This window comes from Oncorhynchus clarkii, chromosome 4, assembly GCF_045791955.1.
Source record: "Oncorhynchus clarkii lewisi isolate Uvic-CL-2024 chromosome 4, UVic_Ocla_1.0, whole genome shotgun sequence".
Taxonomy (NCBI): Eukaryota; Metazoa; Chordata; class Actinopteri; order Salmoniformes; family Salmonidae; genus Oncorhynchus; species Oncorhynchus clarkii.
In genome coordinates, this window is record NC_092150.1 from 41964733 (window position 1) to 41984323 (window position 19591).

Consider the following 19591-nt stretch of genomic DNA (forward strand, 5'->3'; position numbering starts at 1 on the left):
GACATGACGGTCAGTCAATATGGAAAATGTCAAGAACTTTGAAAGTTTCTTCAAGTGAAGTCGCAAAAACCATCAAGCACTATAATGAAACTGGCTATCATGAGGACCGCCACAGGAAAGGAAGAACCAGAGTTACTTCTGCTGCAGAGGATAAGTTCATTAGAGTTACCAGCCTCAGAAATCGTCAATAAACTGCACCTCAGATTGCAGCCCAAATAAATGCTTCACAGAGTTCAAGTAACAGACACATCTCAACATCAACTGTTCAGAGGAGACTGTATGAATCAGGCCTTCATTGTTGAAATTGATGCAAAGAAACCACTACTAAAGGACACCAATAATAAGAAGAGACTTGCTTGGGCCAAGAAACAAGAGCAATGGACATTTGACAGGTGGAAATCGGTCCTTTGGTCTGATGAGTACACATTTGAGATTTTTGGTTCCAACCGCTGTGTCTTTGTGAGACACAGAGAAGGTGAACGGATGATCTCTGCATGTGTGGTTCCCACCGTGAAGCATGGAGGAGTAGGTGTTATGGTGTTGGGGTGCTTTGCTGGTGACACTGTCAGTGATTTATTTAGAATTCAAGGCACACTTGACGAGCATGGCTGCCACAGCATTCTGCAGCGATACGCCATCCCATCTAGTTTGTGCTTATTGGGACTATCATTTGTTTTTCAACATGACAATAACTCAAAACACACCTCCAGGCTGTGTAAGGGCTATTTGACAAAGAAGGAAAGTGATGGAGTGCTGCATCAGATGACCTGCATCGGAGGATGGTGCAGACAGAGATGGCAGCATCGCGACTAGCTGGTCTGACTTAGGAAGCGTGCACACCACGCACCACTCCCGAGTATTTTACTCGTCCTTACTAGGACATTACTAAGTGATCCAAAGCTTTGAACAGTAGTGTATGTCAGAGCAGCATTGGACTAAGATACAGTGGCATAGTATAGAGTACAGTAAAGTGGCCAGTGATTCCTAATTTATGTCTTTAGGCAGTAGCCTCTGATGTGCTGGAGATGGCTGTTTAACAGTCAGTGGTGTAGTATAGAATACAGTACAATATATACAGTTGAAGTCAGAAGTTTACATACACTTAGGTTGCAGTCATTAAAACTTGTTTTTCAACCACTCCACAAATGTCTTGAATTGAAGTGGGTCTAGGGTGGCAGGTAAGGTGGATGTGAAATGATCCTTGACTAGTCTCTCAAAGCACTTCTTGATGACAGAGGTGTGTGCCTTTGCTTTCTTAGGTACAGGGACAATGGTGGCCTCTTGAAGCATGTGGGGACAACAGACTGGGATAGGGAGATATTGAATATATCTGTGAACACACCAGCCAGCTGGTCTGCGCATGCTCTGAGGACGCGGCTAGGGATACCATCTGAGCCGGCAGCCCTGCGAGGGTTAACACACGTAAATGTCTTACTCATGTCAACCACGGAGAAGGAGAGCTCACAGTCCTTGATAGCGGGCCCTGTCAGTGGCACTGTATTATCCTCAAAGCGAGCGAAGAAGGTGTTCACTGAGACTCAACATTGTCCTTATACCGACGTTTAGCCTGCTTGATTGCTTTGCGGAGGGAATAACTACACTGTTTGTATTCTTCCATATTTCTAGTCTTCTTGCCCTGGTTAAATGCGGTGGTTCACGCTTTCAATTTTGGGTAGGTTTGAATTGTCACAGGGGATACATGTCCTATGCACTTCCTGATAAACTCATTCATCATATATGTGTCAATATTATTTTCTGAAGCTACTCTGAACATATCCCAGTCCGCGTGAACAAAACAATCTTGAAGCTCGGATTCCGATTGGTTAGACCAGGGTTGAATAGTCCATACCACGGGTGCTTCCTGTATGAGTTTCTGCCTATAAGCGGGTGAGAAGCAAGATTGAATCGTGGTCCGATTTGCCGAATGTTGGGCGGGCCTTATATGCATTCTGGAAGGTAGTATAGCAATGGTCGAGGGTTTTAGCAGCACGAGTACAACAATCAATATGTTGATAGAATTTAGGTAGCCTTGTTCTCAAATTTGCTTTGTTAAAATCCCCATGTACAATAAATGCAGCCTCAGGATATGTGGTTTCTAGTTTGCATAATGTCTAGTGAAGTTCGTTGAGGGCTGTTGTGGGGGGGGGGGGGGGGGGGGGGGGGGATAGTAAGGTCGGCAGGTAGCCTAGTGGTTAGAGCATTGAACTAGTAACTGAAAGGTAAAAATCTGCTGTTCTGCCCCTGAACAAGGCATTTAACCTACTGTTCCTAGGCCGTCATTGAAAATAAGAATTTGTTCTTAACTTGCTGTCTAGTTAAATAAAAAGGTAAAATATATTTTTTAAATGATTGTGAGATTTTCTAGGTCGGGTAAACAGAAGGACTTGAGTTCCTGTGTGTTATCACAGTTACACCATAAGTCATTAATCATAAAACATGTACCTCCAACCTTCTGCTTCCCGAAGAGATGTTTGTTCCTGTCTGCGCGATGTACTGAGAATCCAACTGGGTTTACAGAGTAAGACAGTATATCTCTAGAGAGCCATGTTTCTGTTAAGCACAGTATGTTACAATCCCTGGTGTCTCTATGAAAAGCAACTCTCGCCTTGACCTCATCAATTTTATTAATCAGACATTGGACATCAGCGAGTAAAATACTCGGGAGTGGTGGGTGGTGAGCATGCTTCCTAAGTCAGACCAGAAGACCGCCTCAAGTACCTCGTCTCCGCCTGTGTTGTTTTGGGTCAGCCTCTGGAATAAGTTCAATTGCTCTGGGGAGAGCAAACAAAGGATCCGCTCCAGGGAAGTTGTAATCCTGGCCGTAATGCTGGAAGTTCTGATGAGTGACAGCCGCTCTAATATCCAATAGTTCTTCCCAGCTGTATGTAATAACACAAAACAATTCCTGAGCTAATAACGTTTAAAAAAAGAGTACGTGAACAAACAAAATACTGCAGAGTTGCTTTAAGAGCTAGTCACAATGCTGCCTTCTCCGTCTGCGCCATCATTCGATGCAGGTCATCTGATGCAGCACTCCATCACTCTCCTTCTTTGTCAAATAGCCCTTACACAGCCTGGAGGTGTGTTTTGAGTTATTGTCCTATTGAAAAACAAATAACAGTCCCAATAAGCACAAACTAGATGGGATGGCGTATCGCTGCAGAATTCTGTGGTAGCCGTGCTCGTCAAGTGTGCCTTGAATTCCAAATAAATCACCTACAGTGTCACCAGCAAAGCACCCCAACACCATAACACCTACTCCTCCATGCTTCATGGTGGGAACCACACATGCGGAGATCATCCGTTCACTTACTCTGCGTCTCACAAAGACACAGCGGTTGGAACCAAAAATCTCAAATTTCTACTCATCAGACCAAAGGACAGATTTCCACTGGTCAAATGTCCATTGCTCTGGTTTCTTGGCCCAAGCAAGTCTCTTCTTATTATTGGTGTCCTTTAGTAGTGGGTTCTTTGCATCAATTTCCACAATGAAGGCCTGATTCACACAGTCTCATCTGAACAGTTGATGTTGAGATGTGTCTGTTACTTGAACTCTGTGAAGCATTTATTTGGGCTGCAATCTGAGGTGCAGTTTATTGACGATTTCTGAGGCTGGTAACTCTAATGAATTTATCCTCTGCAGCAGAAGTAACTCTGGTTCTTCCTTTCCTGTGGCGGTCCTCATGAGAGTCAGTTTCATCATAGTGCTTGATGGTTTTTGAAACTGCACTTGAAGAAACTTTTTGACATTTTCCATATTGACTGACCGTCATGTCATAAAGTAATGATGGACTGTCATTTATTTTTGCTAACTTGAGCTGTTTTTGCCATAATATGGACTTGGTATTTTACCAAATAGGGACATTTTCTGTATACCAACCCTACCTTGTCACAACACAACTGATTGGCTCAAATGCCTTAAAAATGAAAGAAATTCCACAAATTAACTTTTAACAAGGCACACCTGTTAATTGAAATGCATTCCAGGCGACTACCTCAATGAAGCTGGTTGAGAGAATGCCAAGAGTGTGCAAAGCTGTTATCAAGGCAAAGGGTGGCTACTTTGAAGAATCTCAAATATAAAATCTATTTTGATTTGTTTAACACTTTTTATGGTTACTATATGATTCCATGTGTTATTTCATATTTTTGATGTATTCAATATTATTCTACAATGTAGAAAATAGTAAAATAAAGAAAAACCCTTGAATGAGTAGGTGCGTTCAAACTTTTGATTGATACTGCATATATATTAATAAGGAGGCACAGCATAGGTAGTCAGTTTCGACATTGCTAGTTTGCTTCCTTTACCTAACTGAATCTGTGCATGTCATACACAAGTATGGATGCCCAAAACGGACATCCTATTACATGATATACTCACTGTTGGTTTCAGAAACAGGGAAGCATTTGTCCACCATGGCCATGTATTTCTCCTCTGTGGTGAGCACTGTGCCCCCTGTTGGCAGCAGCTTGTGGCGCGGGGGCACACCCTTCACAAAGGTCTGGAAGAAAGGAGTCACTGCACGAGGTCTATTTCCATTGTTCTGTTATTTATTTAGCTCAAATACTGTATACATTTTTCTTATGCTGCTTATTCATTCACCTATTCAGACAACATGTCTCCCCAATGACTATGTCCTCCTTATGGCTGTTAAAAAGAGTGTCATAAGAGTGTCCTGCTCACCTCAAAGCTGTTGTGGCACTCCAGACAGTAGTTGCCACGCACCACCACGTACCTCTCTTCCCACTTCCTGGTTGCTTCAAAATGAAGGACTTGTTCCTCATACAGCACCTCCCCCGCCTCCGGAGGACCCTGGATCAACACAGAGATTATGTCATGATACCATGTCCTCAGCGGTAATCAATGGAGAGATCCATTGAACACACACACACACACACCTTACCCTCTGTCTGAGGAGCTGTTTTATTTTCTCTTTTGGCTGCTCCAGCTCATCTTGGACTTGGGAGAAGAAGACCACAGAGTACTGTGTCCTGTAGTGGGGACCGAACTCTTTCAACTCTGCCTCTGCACAACCTACAAACAACATCACCCAAACATACAGTGAATAGCATTGTACACTAAATATACAAAACATTAAGTACACCTGCTCTTTCTATGACATAGACTGACCAAGCGTATCCACGTGAAAGCTATGGTCCCTTATTGATGTCACTTGTTAAATACACTTCAATCAGTTTAGATGAAGGGGAGGAGACAGGTTAATAGAGGATTTTTAAGCCTTGAGAAAATTGAGACCTGGATTGTGTATGTGAGCCATTCAGAGGGTATTTGGGGGGGATAAATGTAAGTGCCTTTGAACAGGGTAAGGAAGTAGGTGCTAGGTGGACCGGTTTGTGTCAAGAACTGCAACGCTACTGGGGTTTTCATGCTCAACAGTTTCCCACGTGAATCAAGAATGGTCCACCACCCAAAGGACATCCAGCCAACTTGACACAATTGTGGGAAGCATTGGAGTCAACATGGGCCAGCATCCCCGTGGAACGCTTTTGACACCCTGTAGAGTCCACGCCCCGACGAATTGAGGCTGTTCTGAGGGCAAAAGGGGGTGCAACTCAATATTAGGAAGGTATTCCTAATGTCTTGTACACTCAGTGTACAGTATGTAGTAGCAGATGTAATAGTAATACAGTATAGTGACTAGTAGAAGAATTGGTAATGGCAATGATAATTCATAGTGATTGTGTTAAGAATAGCACTGTAATTGAGCGGAAAAAGGGGAAGTTCTTTTTTAAGTTGGCAAATGAGATTTTATTGTTTAAAAAAACTTATAAAAGAAATTGGTGTTTTTTCACTATCTAATCATGACATGGGGTTATTCAATGACAGACACGTATTTGGTTCAAATCTATCACTTGATGGTTTCCTTTTAGAGAGACAAATAATCATGTTTTTTTTTTTGCACAACGCTACAGTATACACCCGCCTCACTTTTACAGTAACAAGTAGTACTGCTAGGTTTATCAACACCAACGTTAGTGCATTCACCTTAAGATAGCTAGGTGAGACAACCACATATCAGTCAAATATACAGGATATGAACATTCCATTCCAGCTAAAAAATATATATATATATATATATATATATATATATATATATAACAATTAGCAAAGAAATCTAAAATCTATTCGTAAAACATCTGAGAACAGTAACATTTTACACACACATAAGTAAAATAAATCATTTCTGGTATACAAATTCCCCTGGCTACGGAAGTGGATATCCTACCATTCCTCTTGGGGCGAGAGCCATGACCCAACCTGTAATGCTATTGCTTCCATTGCATTCAAGATTCTTGTTTGTGTGTGCGTGCGTATGGATACATTAGTGTGTGAATGAAAAGATTGGTTGTATCAAACAAATGATAAGCTTACTACCTAGATTTGATAACCTTACAACCTGAAATACCTGGATGTCCCGGACCTACCTCGGCCAACCTGTTTGAGGTGTGCGAGGCTGTTTTTCTCAGGTGTGTGTGTGTGGTGTGTCTCTCTACGTGTGTGTGGGGCACCCTTGTCCAGGTGTGTATAATGTTGGTGTTGGGGCAGCCTGCACTGTAAAAAAAAATGTAGTTGTTTCAACTAATTATTATTACTAAGTAATTGGTTTCACAGCCTTTTCTAGTTTACTCAACTTTTCAGAGGTTTTCCATTGCCTCACAAAGAAGGGCACCTATTGGCAGTGTCACGCCCTGACCTTAGAGAGCTGTTTTATTTCTCTATTTGGTTAGGTCAGGGTGTGATGTGGGGTGGGCATACTATGTTTTGTATTTCTGTGTGTTTGGCCGAGTGTGGAGGCAGCCGTCTATCGTATCTGATTGGGAATCATACTTAGGCAGCCTGTTTTGCCACCTAAGTTGTGGGTAGTTGTCTTTGTTAGTGGCCTGTATAGCCCTACTAAGCTTCACATTCGTTTTTGTTGTTTCTTGTTTTGTTGGCGACATTAATAATAAAGTAAAATGTACGCTCACCACGCTGCTCCTTGGTCCGGTCATTTCCCTGACGAAGTTCATGACAGAACTACCCACCACAAATGGACCAAGCGGCGTGGCCAGGAGGAGCAGCTATATTCCAGCTCCCCGCATCGGCCGGGCTAGAGTGGGCATCCAGCCAGGACGGATGGTGCCGGCTCAGCGCATCTGGCCTCCAGTGCGTCTCTACGGCCCAGGATATCCTGTGTCTCCGGTGCGCCTGCACAGCCCAGTGCGTCCTGTGCTAGCGCCCTGCATTTGCCGGGCGAAAGTAACCATCCAGCCAGTACGGGTTGTGCCAGCTCTACGCTTGAGACCTCCAGTGCGCCTCCATGGCCCAGTGTATCCGGTTCCTGCTCCACGCACCAGGCTTCCAGTGCATCTCCAAAGTCCGGTGAGACCTGTTCCGATTCCACGTACCAGGCCTCCAGTAGGTCTCCCCAGCCTGGTGAGCCCTGTGGCAGCTCCACGCACCAGGCTTCCTGTACGCCTTCTCAGTCCAGTGCGTCCTGTGCCTCCTCTCTGCACTGGCCCTGAGGTGTGTGTCATCAGCCCAGTGCCACCGGTACCGGTCCCACGCATCAAGCCTCAAGTGAATCGCCGCAGTCCAGAGCTTTCTGCGACAGTTCCCAGTCCAGAGCTTCCGGCTGACAGATCCCAGTCCAGAGCTTCTGGATTACAGATCCCAGTCCGGAGCCTCCGGCGACGTTTCCCAGTCCGGAACCTCCAGCGACGGGCCACAGTCCGGAACCTCCAGCGACGGGACACAGTCCGGAACCTCCAGCGACGGGCCACAGTCCGGGGCCTGCAGAGAGTGTCCCCATTCCCCATCTCTGCAGCGCTCCACCAATCAAGCCTTTATGGTAGAGTGGCCAGACGGAAGCCACTCCCCAGTAAAAGGCACATGACAGCCCGCTTGGAGTTGCCAAAAGCCACCTAAAGACTCTCAGACCCTGAGAAACAAGATTCTCTGGTCTGATGAAACCAAAATTGAACTCTATGGCCTGAATATCAAGTGTCACTTCTGGAAGAAACCTGGCACCATCACTACGTTGAAGCATGGTGGTGGCAGCATCATGCTATGGGGATGTTTTCAGCGGCAGGGACAGAGAGTAGTCAGGATTGAGGGAAAGATTAATAGAACAAAGTACAGAGAGATCCTTGATGAAAACCTGCTCCAGATCGCTCAGGACCTGGGGTGAAGGTTCATCTTCCAATAGGACAACGACCCTTGACTTTGGGACAAGTCTCTGACTGTCCTTGAGTGGCCCAGCCAGAGCACAGACTTCAACCCAATTGAACATCTCTGGAGAGACCTGAAAATAGCTGTGCAGCAATGCTCCCCATCCAACCTAACAGAGCTTGAGAGGATCTGCAGAGAGGAATGGGAGAAACTCCCCAAATACAGGTGTGCGAAACTTGTAGCATCATACCCAAGAAGACTCGAGGCTATAGTCGCTGCCAAATGTGCTTCAACAAAGTACTGAGTAAAGGGTCTTAAAACTTATGTAAATTTGATATTTCAGTTATTTATTTTGAATACATTTGTAAGAATTATTTTCTATCAATTTTAGAATAAGGCTGTAACAAAACAAAATGTGGAAAAAGTCAAGGGGTCTGAATACTTTCCGCACTGTGAAAACTTTCAAGCCTTGTTCATACAGTGTTGTTGAATAGGAAATACAAAATATCAAATATTTTTATCACATTTGTACTGTGTACTTGAGCTTGTGTCCTCAAAAGTGACGACATCTCAGCAATTTATAAATATTTTTTCAGAAAGGTGAGAATTTAAGCTTTCTTGGAGTATGCAGCATTACTAGCTATGGTTTATGGCCCCCTCATGATAAATAATCACTTTTGGGGATTACGTAGATTACATGTTTGATTATGTTTAGTTACATTTAAGTGGGTTAAAATACTGAGGTTGAATGTGATAGGAGAAAACTGAGGATGGATCAACAACATCATAGTTACTCCACAATATTAACCTAATTGACAGAGTGAAAGGAAGGAAGCTTGTAAAGAATAAAAATATTCCAAAACATGCATCCTGTATGCAACAAGGCACTAAAGTAATACTGCAAAAAATGTGACAAAGCAATTCAATGTCCTGAATACAAAGTGTTATGTTTGGGGCAAATCCAAAAACACATTACAGAGAATCACTCCACATATTTTCAAGCATAGTGGTGGCTGCAAACTGGGGAGTTTTTCAGGATAAAAAGGAAATGGAAAGGACCTATACACAGGCAAAATCCTGGAGGAAAACCTGGTTCAGTCTGCTTTCCACCAGACACTGGGAAATGAAATCACCTTTCAACAGGATAATAACCTAAAAAACAAGGCCAAATCAACACGAGTTTCTTACCAAGAATACAGTGAATGTTCCTGAGTGGCAGAGTTACAGTTTTGACTTAAATCTGCTTGAAAATCTTTGGCAAGACTTGAAAATAGCTACAGTGCCTTGCGAATGGTTTCATCCCCTTAGCAATTTTCCTAATTTGTTGCCTTATAACTTGGAATTTAAATGGAATTATCGTTTGATTTACACAACATGCCTACCATGTTGAAGCAACATATTTTTTATTGTGAAACAAACAACAAAATATGACAAAAAAAACTGAAAACTTGAGCATGCAAAACTATTCACTCCCCCAAAGTCAATACTTTGCAGAGCCACCTTTTGCAGCAATTACAGCAGCAAGTCTCTTGGGGTACATCTCTATAAGCTTGGCACATCTAGCCACTGGGATTTTTGCCCATTCTTCAAAGCAAAACTGCTCCAGCTCCTTCAAGTTGGATCGGTTCCGCTGGTGTACAGCAATCTTTAAGTCATACCACAGATTCTCAATTGGATTGAGGTCTGGGCCATTCCAAGACATTTAAATGTTCTCCTTAACCCACTCTAGTGTTGCTTTAGCAGTATGCTTAGGGTCATTGTCCTGCTGGAAGTGAACCTCTGTCCCAGTCTCAAATCTCTGGAAGACTGAAACAAGTATCCCTCAAGAATTTACCTGTATTTAGCGCCATCCATCGTTCCTTCAATTCTGACCAGTTTCCCAGTCCCTGCCGATGAAAAACATCCCCACAGCATGATGCTGATGGTATTCTCAGGGTGATGAGAGGTGTTGGGTTTGCGCCAGACATAGCATTTTCCTTGATGGCCAAAAAGCTCAATTTTAGTCTCATCTGACCAGAGTACCTTCTTCCATATGTTTGGGGAGTCTCCCACTTGCCTTTTGGCAAACACCAAACGTGTTTGCTTATTTTTTTCTTTAAGCAATGGCTTTTTTTCTGGCCACTCTTCCGTAAAGCCTGACTCTGTGGAGTGTACGGCTTAAAGTGGTCCTTTGGACAGATACTCCAATCTCTGCTGTGGAGCTCAGGGTTATCTTTGGTCTCTTTGTTGCCTCTCTGATTAATGCCCTCCTTGCCTGGTCCGTGAGTTTTGGTGGGCTGCCTTCTCTTGGCAGGTTTGTTGTGGTGCCATTTCATTTCCATTTTTTAATAATGGATTTAATGGTGCTCCGTAGGATGTTCAAAGTTTTGGATATGTTTTTACAATCCAACCCTGATCTGTACTTCTCCACAACTTTGTCACTGACCTGTTTAGAGCTCCTTGATCTTCATGATGCCGCTTGCTTGGTGGTGCCCCTTGCTTAGTGGTATTGCAGACTCTGGGGCCTTTCAGAACAGTTGTATATATACTGAAATCATGAGACAGATCATGTGACACTTAAATAAAGTCTACCTGTGTGCAATCTAACTAATTATGTGACCAGATCTTATTTAGGGGCTTCATAGCAAAGGGGGTGAATACATATGCACTCACCACTTTTCCATTTTTTTATTTTTATTTTTTTCATTTCACTTCACCAATTTGGACTATTTTGTGTATGTCCATGACATGAAATCCAAATAAAAATACACATAAGTTACAGGTTGTAATGCAATAAAATAGGAAAAACGCCAAGGGGGATGAATACTTTTGCAAGGCACTATAGCAATGATCAACAACCAACTTGAAAGAGCTCGAAGAATTTTCAACCAATAATGGGCAAATATTGTACAATCCAGGTATGCAAAGCTCTTAGACTTACCCAGAAAGACTCACAGCTGTAATTGTGGGTTATTGTGTGTAGATGGGTGAGAGAAAAAATGGCAAGCGGTACCAGAGCGCCAAGTCTAGGATCATAAGGCTTCTCAACAGCTTTTACACCCAAGCCATAAGACTCCTGAACAGCTAATCAAATGGCTACCCGGACTATTTGCATTGTGTCCCGCCACTCCCCCTCCGCCAACCCCTCTTTTACGCTGCTGCTACTCTCTGTTTATCATCTATTCATGGTTACTTTAACTACACATTCAGGCAAATATCACCTCATTTAGCCCAACTAATCGGTGCCCCCCGCACATTGGCTACCCAGACTATTTGCATTGTGTCCCGCCACCCCTCAACCTCCTCTTTTACGCTGCTGCTACTCTCTGTTTATCATCTATGCATACTCACTTTAACTAGATGTACATATTAACTCAATTAGCCCAACTAACCGGTGCCCCCGCACATTGACTCTGTACCGGTACCAACTATATATTGCCTCGCTACTGTTATTTTCACTGTTTTCTTTTTCTTTTGTATTTCTTTACTTATCTATTGTTTACCTAATACCTATGTTTTACTTCAAATTTGCACTTGGTTAGGACTTGTAAGTAAGCATTTCACTGTTGTATTCAGCACATGTAACAAATAAACTTTGATTTGACTTTGATTTGAAAATGCCACGGCACTATCTGATGTGTGGAGACATTTCACTGCAGTTAATGTGGAAGGAAAAGCTGTGTACATTTGCAAATACTGTGCCAAATGCAGAATCATCTGGCCAAGTGCATAAAGTTCCCTCAGCGCTCACAACAAGCAACCTCTGACAAAAGTCCCTCTACTTCTATGATGAATCACACACCTTATCAATAGCAACAGCTCACGGTCCTCCTGGAATCAGAAGTTTTTTTGACTCAATGGAAAAATGTAGTCAGAGAATTGCTGATGAATGTCATACTCGAGCTGTGTATGCAACTGGTTCACCTCTGATGCTCACAGGCAATGTGTATTGGAAGAGATTTCTGAATGTTCTTCACCCAGCATAGACCCCTCCAACCAGACATGCTTAATCTACTCATTTGTTGGATGCAGAGTTCAACAGAGTTCAAGTGAAGGTCAAGCAAATCATAGAGAAAGCAGACGGTAATTGCAATCATCTCTGATGGGTGGTCGAATGTTCGTGGGCAAGGAATAATTAACTACATAATCTCCACCCCTCAACTAGTATTCTACAAGAGCACAGACACAAGGGACAACAGACACACCGGTCTCTACATTGCAGATGAGCTGAAGGCAGTCAATGACCTTGACCCACAGAAGGTATTTGCACTGGTGACAGACAATGCTGCGAACATGAAGGCTGCTTGGTCTAAAACAGAGGCGTTCTACCCTCACATCACACCCATTGGCTGAGCTGCTCATGCATTGAATCTGCTCCTCAAGGACATCATGGCACTGAAAACAATGGATACGCTCTACAAGAGAACCAAGGAAATGGTTAGGTATGTGAAGGGTAATCAAGTTATAGCAGCAATCTACCTCACCAGGCAAAGTGAGAAGAATAAGAGCACCACATTGAAGATGCCCAGCAACACCCGTTGGGATGGTGTTGTCATAATGTTTGACAGTCTCCTGGAGTGGAAGGAGTCTCCAAGAAAGGGCCATATCACAGTCTGCTGATACGGACAGCCCCATCAAGAGGATCATCCTAGATTATGTATTTTGGGAGAGAGTGGTAAGCAGCCTGAAACCTATAGCAGTAACCATTGCACGGATTGAGGGAGACAATACTATCTTGTCTGATGTTCAGACTCTGCTTGCAGATGTAAGAGAAGAAATCTCTACTGCCCTGCCCACTTCACTGTTGCTCCAAGCAGAGGAAACTGCAGTTCTGAAATACATCAAAAAGCATGAAGACTTCTGCCTGAAGCCCATATACGCCGCAGTGTACTGTACATGTTGGACCCCAAGTATGCTGGCAAGAGCATCCTGTCTGGTGTAGAGATCAACAAGGCCTATTGTGTCATCACTGCCGTGTCTCTTCACCTCGACCTGGATGTGGGCAATGTTCTTGGCAGGATGGCGAAGTACACTTCCAAGCAAGGTGTTACGTTCCCCAGTTTCTGTGTTGTTGTGGGTTTGTATGTACTTATGTGTGTATTTCAGGAAATGGCTTCCTGAAGTCCTAAGCAGCTGATTGGTCGGCCCCATTGATGATTGGAGCTCTGACCCCGCCCTCTCGTCAGGAGATACAGCTGTTTTCAATTACCGACTCCATCTGCAGCTTTAAAAGCCAGTGTTCATTTGTTAGGAAGAGAGTGCTTCTTGGTATGTCTTGTGTTTTGTTGTTGGTCTGTATGACTTTTTGTAAAGTATGTTGTAGCTGGTCCTGCTGATGTTTGTGTATGCCATAGGACTGTGTTTTTGATAAGTGAAATTGTTCCCTTTATGTTTGTATTATTCTGTTTCATTTGTTCCCAGGGGGGAAGGCACCTTGGGCGTGCTTAGGCAAGAGGCCTGCAGACATAGATATACCTCTAGTATGTACTATGTTTATGCACACTAGGTAAGACCTGGGTGGCCCATCCCCTGTATTTTGGTTAGTGTGCCAGTTTGTGCTAGTTAGGTAGCCCCTTTTCCCCCAAATTACTGTGTGAAGAAAAATGTCCTGTTAACGGTAATATTTTGCCTCTTATCTTTTCCTGCACCTACAGTCACATACCTCTTTCACTCCACAGGGAGGTGAGTGTAGCAGGATGTTGCGTTCCCTCTCTAAGAGGCGTGCGTAACAAGGGCTTTGGGATGGAGATGCAATATGGCAGTCATGCCAACATATCTCATCAGCCACCTGGTGGAAGGGACTTTGTGGATCTGAAGCTCTTTCCCCTGTTGCCTCCATCATCCTCCAAATCCCAACATCAGCCGCCTCAGAGCGCAACTGGTACTTGTTTGGGAACACACACCAAAGCACGCAACAGGCTGACCAAGACAAGGGTTTAAAAATTGGTGGCCATCTGGAAAAATTTGAGGCTTTGAGCCTGACAACAATCTATCCTCAACAAGGTTGGACAGTGAAGATGAGGCCTCAGTCTGATGTTCAAGAGGTGGACATTGAGGGCCAGGGAGAAGACATGGAAGCCTGAGAGGAAGACAGTCTAGAAACTAAAGCTCTGGTTATCATTTAACAGATGTATGCTGGAAATGTTTTTGGGAGATGCGATTGATCATTAGGAATCATTCAATCATCCCATGTGAAGAGTCAACTAATTTCATTAAAGTCAAATTCGTAATTAAATTTATTTCTATTGGAAGGATTTAATCATTTGCAATTGTCTACTTAAGGTAGAAGGTTTGTCTCCATTTGATATGGAAATATATCCAATGCAAAAATAATTTAAATGGTATTAATTTGCATATTTCTGTTTATTCCCAGGGAAAGTTTCCACCTGAATATTCCTCAATGTGCAACCCTACTAGTCACACACTCCCCCGCTGGCTGCCAGCCTGTCCCATAGCGTTTGCATATCTGCCGAGCTTTGAAAGGTAAAATAATGATAAACAGTCGTGGTTTTACATGCTAAGCTTCCAGCGATCAGGCTGGCCAATCCAGAGCTGGCTCACAGGGGGGAAGTTTACAATTGTGTGTAAATAGTGTTCTGTTGAAGGAGGGCAAGCTCAACTGGCTATACCATTACATCATCCATCCACAACCCCATTTATTGCATTATGGAAAGGAGGTTCTGCAGCCTAATTCTGTGGAGTAGGTGTTGTCACAGTAAAAAGGGTTCTGTGCTCAGATGAGATTGTGAGGTGTGTTCTATTAATCGTCATGACCTGCTCCTCAGTATCAGTCACCAATAGTGTTGCTGTACTGGCGACCTCAAGTGATGTATTGACTGCGACACGTTTTCACTGCATGCTTCAGCAGTAGTAGATATGACATAGCAGGGTGTCATGGGATGCTGGGATTCATGTGTGTAATAAGAATGTAACATCAACATTGATATTGAATGACAGCCAGAAAGAAGCAAGTCTAATATTTCCCCAATTAAAAATATATCTCTGCACTATGTAATATAATAGGCATCTTTGTCCTCACAATGAGGAAACGCCTGGGATGTTGAGTAAGAGGGCTTTTGTGGACATGAAGTGTCTTTTCTTTACAACTACTGTATGCAGCACAACTTTAGAATTACAACCTGCAAGACAATGTATAGTAGTTCAGGATAGTGGAGAACAAATAGGTTTAAAAAAAACACCACCTGGTCCTAGCCACAGCCATACCTGAGCGGCTAAGCTCACATTTTTTGGGGGTGTGATACTGCTCCCGGTTTCACTATGAGCTTTGGAAGCTTTACATTTTCTCTTTATTGAGCCCAAGGTCATCCAGTCTCTGTCTCTTTGGCTCTCGCTCTCTCTCGCTCTCTCTCTTGCTCAAGGGGTCACAACCCACTGGGCACAAACTGGTTGAATCAGCATTGTTTCAATGTAATTTGTCAACATATTGTGACATGGAATCTTGTTGGAAAACACATTGGATTTGAAAAAAAGTAATCGCCTGTTTTGAGGGTGAAATTTCAAACACAGGATTATGTCATCAGGGTAACCAAATTTCAACAGACAAACTTTGCATAAAATATGTTGAATTTGTACCCTTAACTACTGTGCAGAATCTCAAATGGATTTGTTCACTTGCACCTAAATGTACAGTACCAGTCTAAAGTTTGGACACACCTTCTCATTCAAGGTTTTTCTCTTTCAACATATATTACCAAATTATCCATGTTGAAATGACGTAGTGTGCCTAGGGCTGTTGCGGTGACCTTATAACCGCCACACAGGAGGTCACGAAGGCAGTCAAATTCCACGTGACCATTTAGTTGTGGTAATAAGGCTCCTCCATGCTCTGATGCTGCTGATGGTCATTGGTATCCTACCAGTCTTGCTAACTGCCTGGTACTCAGCACTCTATCATCCCTCTCTGACATTATTGCAAATGTAATCAAAAATCTAATCAAACACTTAATGAGAGCCCATGAGCTCATGTTGCGCAACATTTCTATAGGCTATGCAATTGTGAGAGAAAACAGAGTGATTGCTTCTATTAAAATGAGAATGATCCCATCAGCTTTCTATAGGCTAGGCATAATATATTTATGTATTAACTTTCCTAATATCAAGCACATTGCTTATCTTTATAACATTAGTATAGCCTACCTGGCTGGCATGAAAATGAACCACGGGGATAGCGTCCTCCATTCGCTATTTAAGTGAATAGATGACATGCATTTTTTCCCCGCTGCCATTGTTTCGAAACAGGTGCATGATAATGGTCCATTCTAAATCAAAATAAATGTCACACATATATTATTTAGTGTATGTAAAGACAAGATGAAATCAAAAATAGTCTGAGTGACAATATTAGCCTATCACTTGTGAGATGGTGCCGACAGAGATGGTTGCCTCGCTTCGAGTCCATAGGAAACTATGCAGTATTCTGTTTTTTATGTATTATTTCTTCCATCGTTACCCCAGGAAATATTCATTCTTATTACATACAGCCGGGAAGAACTTTTGGATATAAGAGCGACATCAACTTACCAACAGTACGACCAGGAATAAGACTTTCCCAAAGCAGATCCTCTGTTTGGACCACCACTGAGGACAATGGACCTAATCCCAGAAGCAGACCCAAAACAATAGGCGCTGCAGAAGGGGCAGACGGAAAGGACTCCTAGACGTACACATTGCCAACTGCTCCCGAATATACTACTTGTCAATGTCCAGTCTCTTGACAACAAGGTAGACAAAATTCGAGCAAGGGTTGCCTTCCAGAGAGACAGAGATCGTAACATTCTCTGTTTCACGGAAACATGGCTCTCTCGGGATATGTTGTTGGAATCGGTACAGCCACCGAGCTTCTCCATGAATCGCGCCGACAGAGATAAACACCTCTCTGGGAAGATGAAGTACAGGGGTGTATGCTTCATGATTAACGACTCATGGTGTAATCATAACAACATACAGGAACTCGAGTCCTGTTCACCCGACCCAGAATTCCTCACAATCAAATGCCAACCATATAACCTTCCAAGAGAATTCTCGTCAGTTATCATCACAGCTGTGTACATTCCCCCTCAAGCAGACACCAAAATGGCCCTCAAGGAACTCCACTGGACTCTATGTAACCAGGAAACCATATATACTGAGGCTGCATTTATTGTAGCTGGGGATTTTAACAAAGCAAATTTGAGAAAATGTATAAGGAATTGCATTGGAGATGTTGTACCCACTGTGACTATTAAAATCTACCCTAACCAGAAACTGTGAATGGATTGCGGCATTCGCGCAAAACTGAAAGCGCGAACCACCGCATTTAATCATGGAAAGAGGTCTGGGAATATGGCTGAATATAAACAGTGTAGTTATTCTCTCAGCAAGGCAATTAAACAAGTGAAATGCCAGTACAGGGACAAAGTGGAGTCGCAATTCAACGGCTCAGACACGAGACATAAGTGGCAGGGTCTACAGGAAATCACGGACTACTAAAACAAAACCAGCCATGTCACGAACACCGACGTCATGCTTCCAGACAAGCTAAACACCTTTGCCAACTTTGAAATAATACAGTGCCACTGTCGCGGCCGACTGACAAGAACTGCGCCTCTCCTTCTCCAAGAACTGCGCCTCTCCTTCTCCGTGGCTGACGTGAGTAAAATATTTAAATATGTTAACCCTTGCAAGGCTGCTGCCCCAGACGGCATCCCTAGCCGTGTACTCGGAGCATGCGCAGACCAGCTGGCTGGTGTGTTTACAGACATGTTCAATCGCTCTCTACCCCAGGCTGCTGTTCCCACATGCTTCAAGATGGCCACCATTGTTCCTGTACCCAAGAAGGCAAAGATAACTGAACTAAATGACTACTGCCCCGTAGCACTCACTTCTGTCATCATGAAGTGCTTTGAGAGACTAGTCAAGGATCATATCACCTCCACCTTACCGGCCACCCTAGACCCACTTCAGTTTGCATATCGCCCTAACAGGTTCACAGACAATGCAATCACCATCACACTGCCCTATTCCATCTGGACAAGAGGAATACCTATGTAAGAATGCTGTTCATGGACTACAGCTCAGCATTCAACACCATAGCACCCTCCAAGCTCATCAACCCAGGTGGTGAAGGTAGGAAACAACATCTCCACCTCACTGACCCTCAACACTAGGGCCCCACAAGGGTGCGTGCTCAGCCTCCTCCTGTACTCCCTGTTCACCCACGACTGAGTTTGGGAAACCCTGATCCAAAGATTAGTGACGGCCTTAACTCACATATTTTCATCAGACCCTTTTTCTTTGTCATATCATATATGTAAAGGAATCTTTAGCATCAATTTGTAGGGATGCACGATATATCGGTTAACATATCGGAATCGGCCCGATGTCTATCTAGTTTAACACCGATGTGCAAAACCGATGTCAAAGCTGACGTGTATACCTATATAACGTAGGTACATGACGTAATGACGCCACGTAAAATTTGGCGCTACACATGCAACACAGCATTCCTAACCTAGCCCACAATGTCTGCTGTGTGGATTGAGCAGTCAACAAGTTGAGCAGTCATTTGAAAGGGTAAGAAAATTTCAGCGAGACGACTCAAAGGCGAAATCCATTAACGTCAAGATAATGGAATTCATTGCCCTTGACAATCAACTGTTCTTTGTCGTGGGTGATGTTGGCTTTCGCCGCCTGGTCGAGCACCGGTACACATTATCAAGTGAGCTATTTTTCAGATGTTGTCCTACCGGAGTTACACAGTAACTGCTATTAGCTTCACGACTGACAATTTGGACCAGCGATATCAGCCCCATGAGCATGCTGAGTCTGACAGCACAGTGGCTCGTCGAGGATTTCGTACTGAGGAAAGTCGTATTGCATGCTCAAGAATGTGCTGCTTGTCATACTGCTGCTGCCATTTCAATGGCATTTGAGAACATGTTTGAAATATGAACACACTAGCTAGCTCCATTCAATCAACTGACTCGAGAAATAAACTCACCAACTGCGCCTGCAGCCGATGTGATACCCTCCGTCATGGCATTGAAATGCCTGCTCAGCAAAACTGTCGACAGACTGTGCACAAGCGATTCGGTGGCATTCTCTTTTTACTGTGTCGCCACCATGCTCGATGCTATGTACAAGGACCTCTACTTTGATGCAGACAAGAAACATGGTTTATGTGAAATGTTACATACACAGCTGGACAAGATGGAATCGGACACAGTGACAGTGCACACCGAGGAAGAGAGGCCACGGACAGACAGAGCTAAAACTTCACTGCTTGACATGTATGATGAAATCCTGGTTGAGAATGAAACGACTGAACAAATGCACAATAAAACACAGCAAGTTAGTGAAAGAAAGAGGTTTTGATGATGTTTTACTGGTAATGGGGACATACAAACTATTTAACTGTACTAGAATGTACTAGAATGT

General features: G+C 43.5%; 1 protein-coding gene across 1 annotated transcript in view; it reads right to left on the reverse strand.

The window, feature by feature from the left end:
- The window catches only part of LOC139407986 (protein Niban 1-like), a 46669-nt gene that overhangs the window by 24700 nt on the left and 2378 nt on the right, over nt 1–19591 (reverse strand). Inside the window, 3 exon segments of the mRNA XM_071151836.1 lie at nt 4385–4505; nt 4688–4816; nt 4908–5038. Of these exon segments, the coding sequence (XP_071007937.1) occupies nt 4385–4505; nt 4688–4816; nt 4908–5038 (381 nt within the window).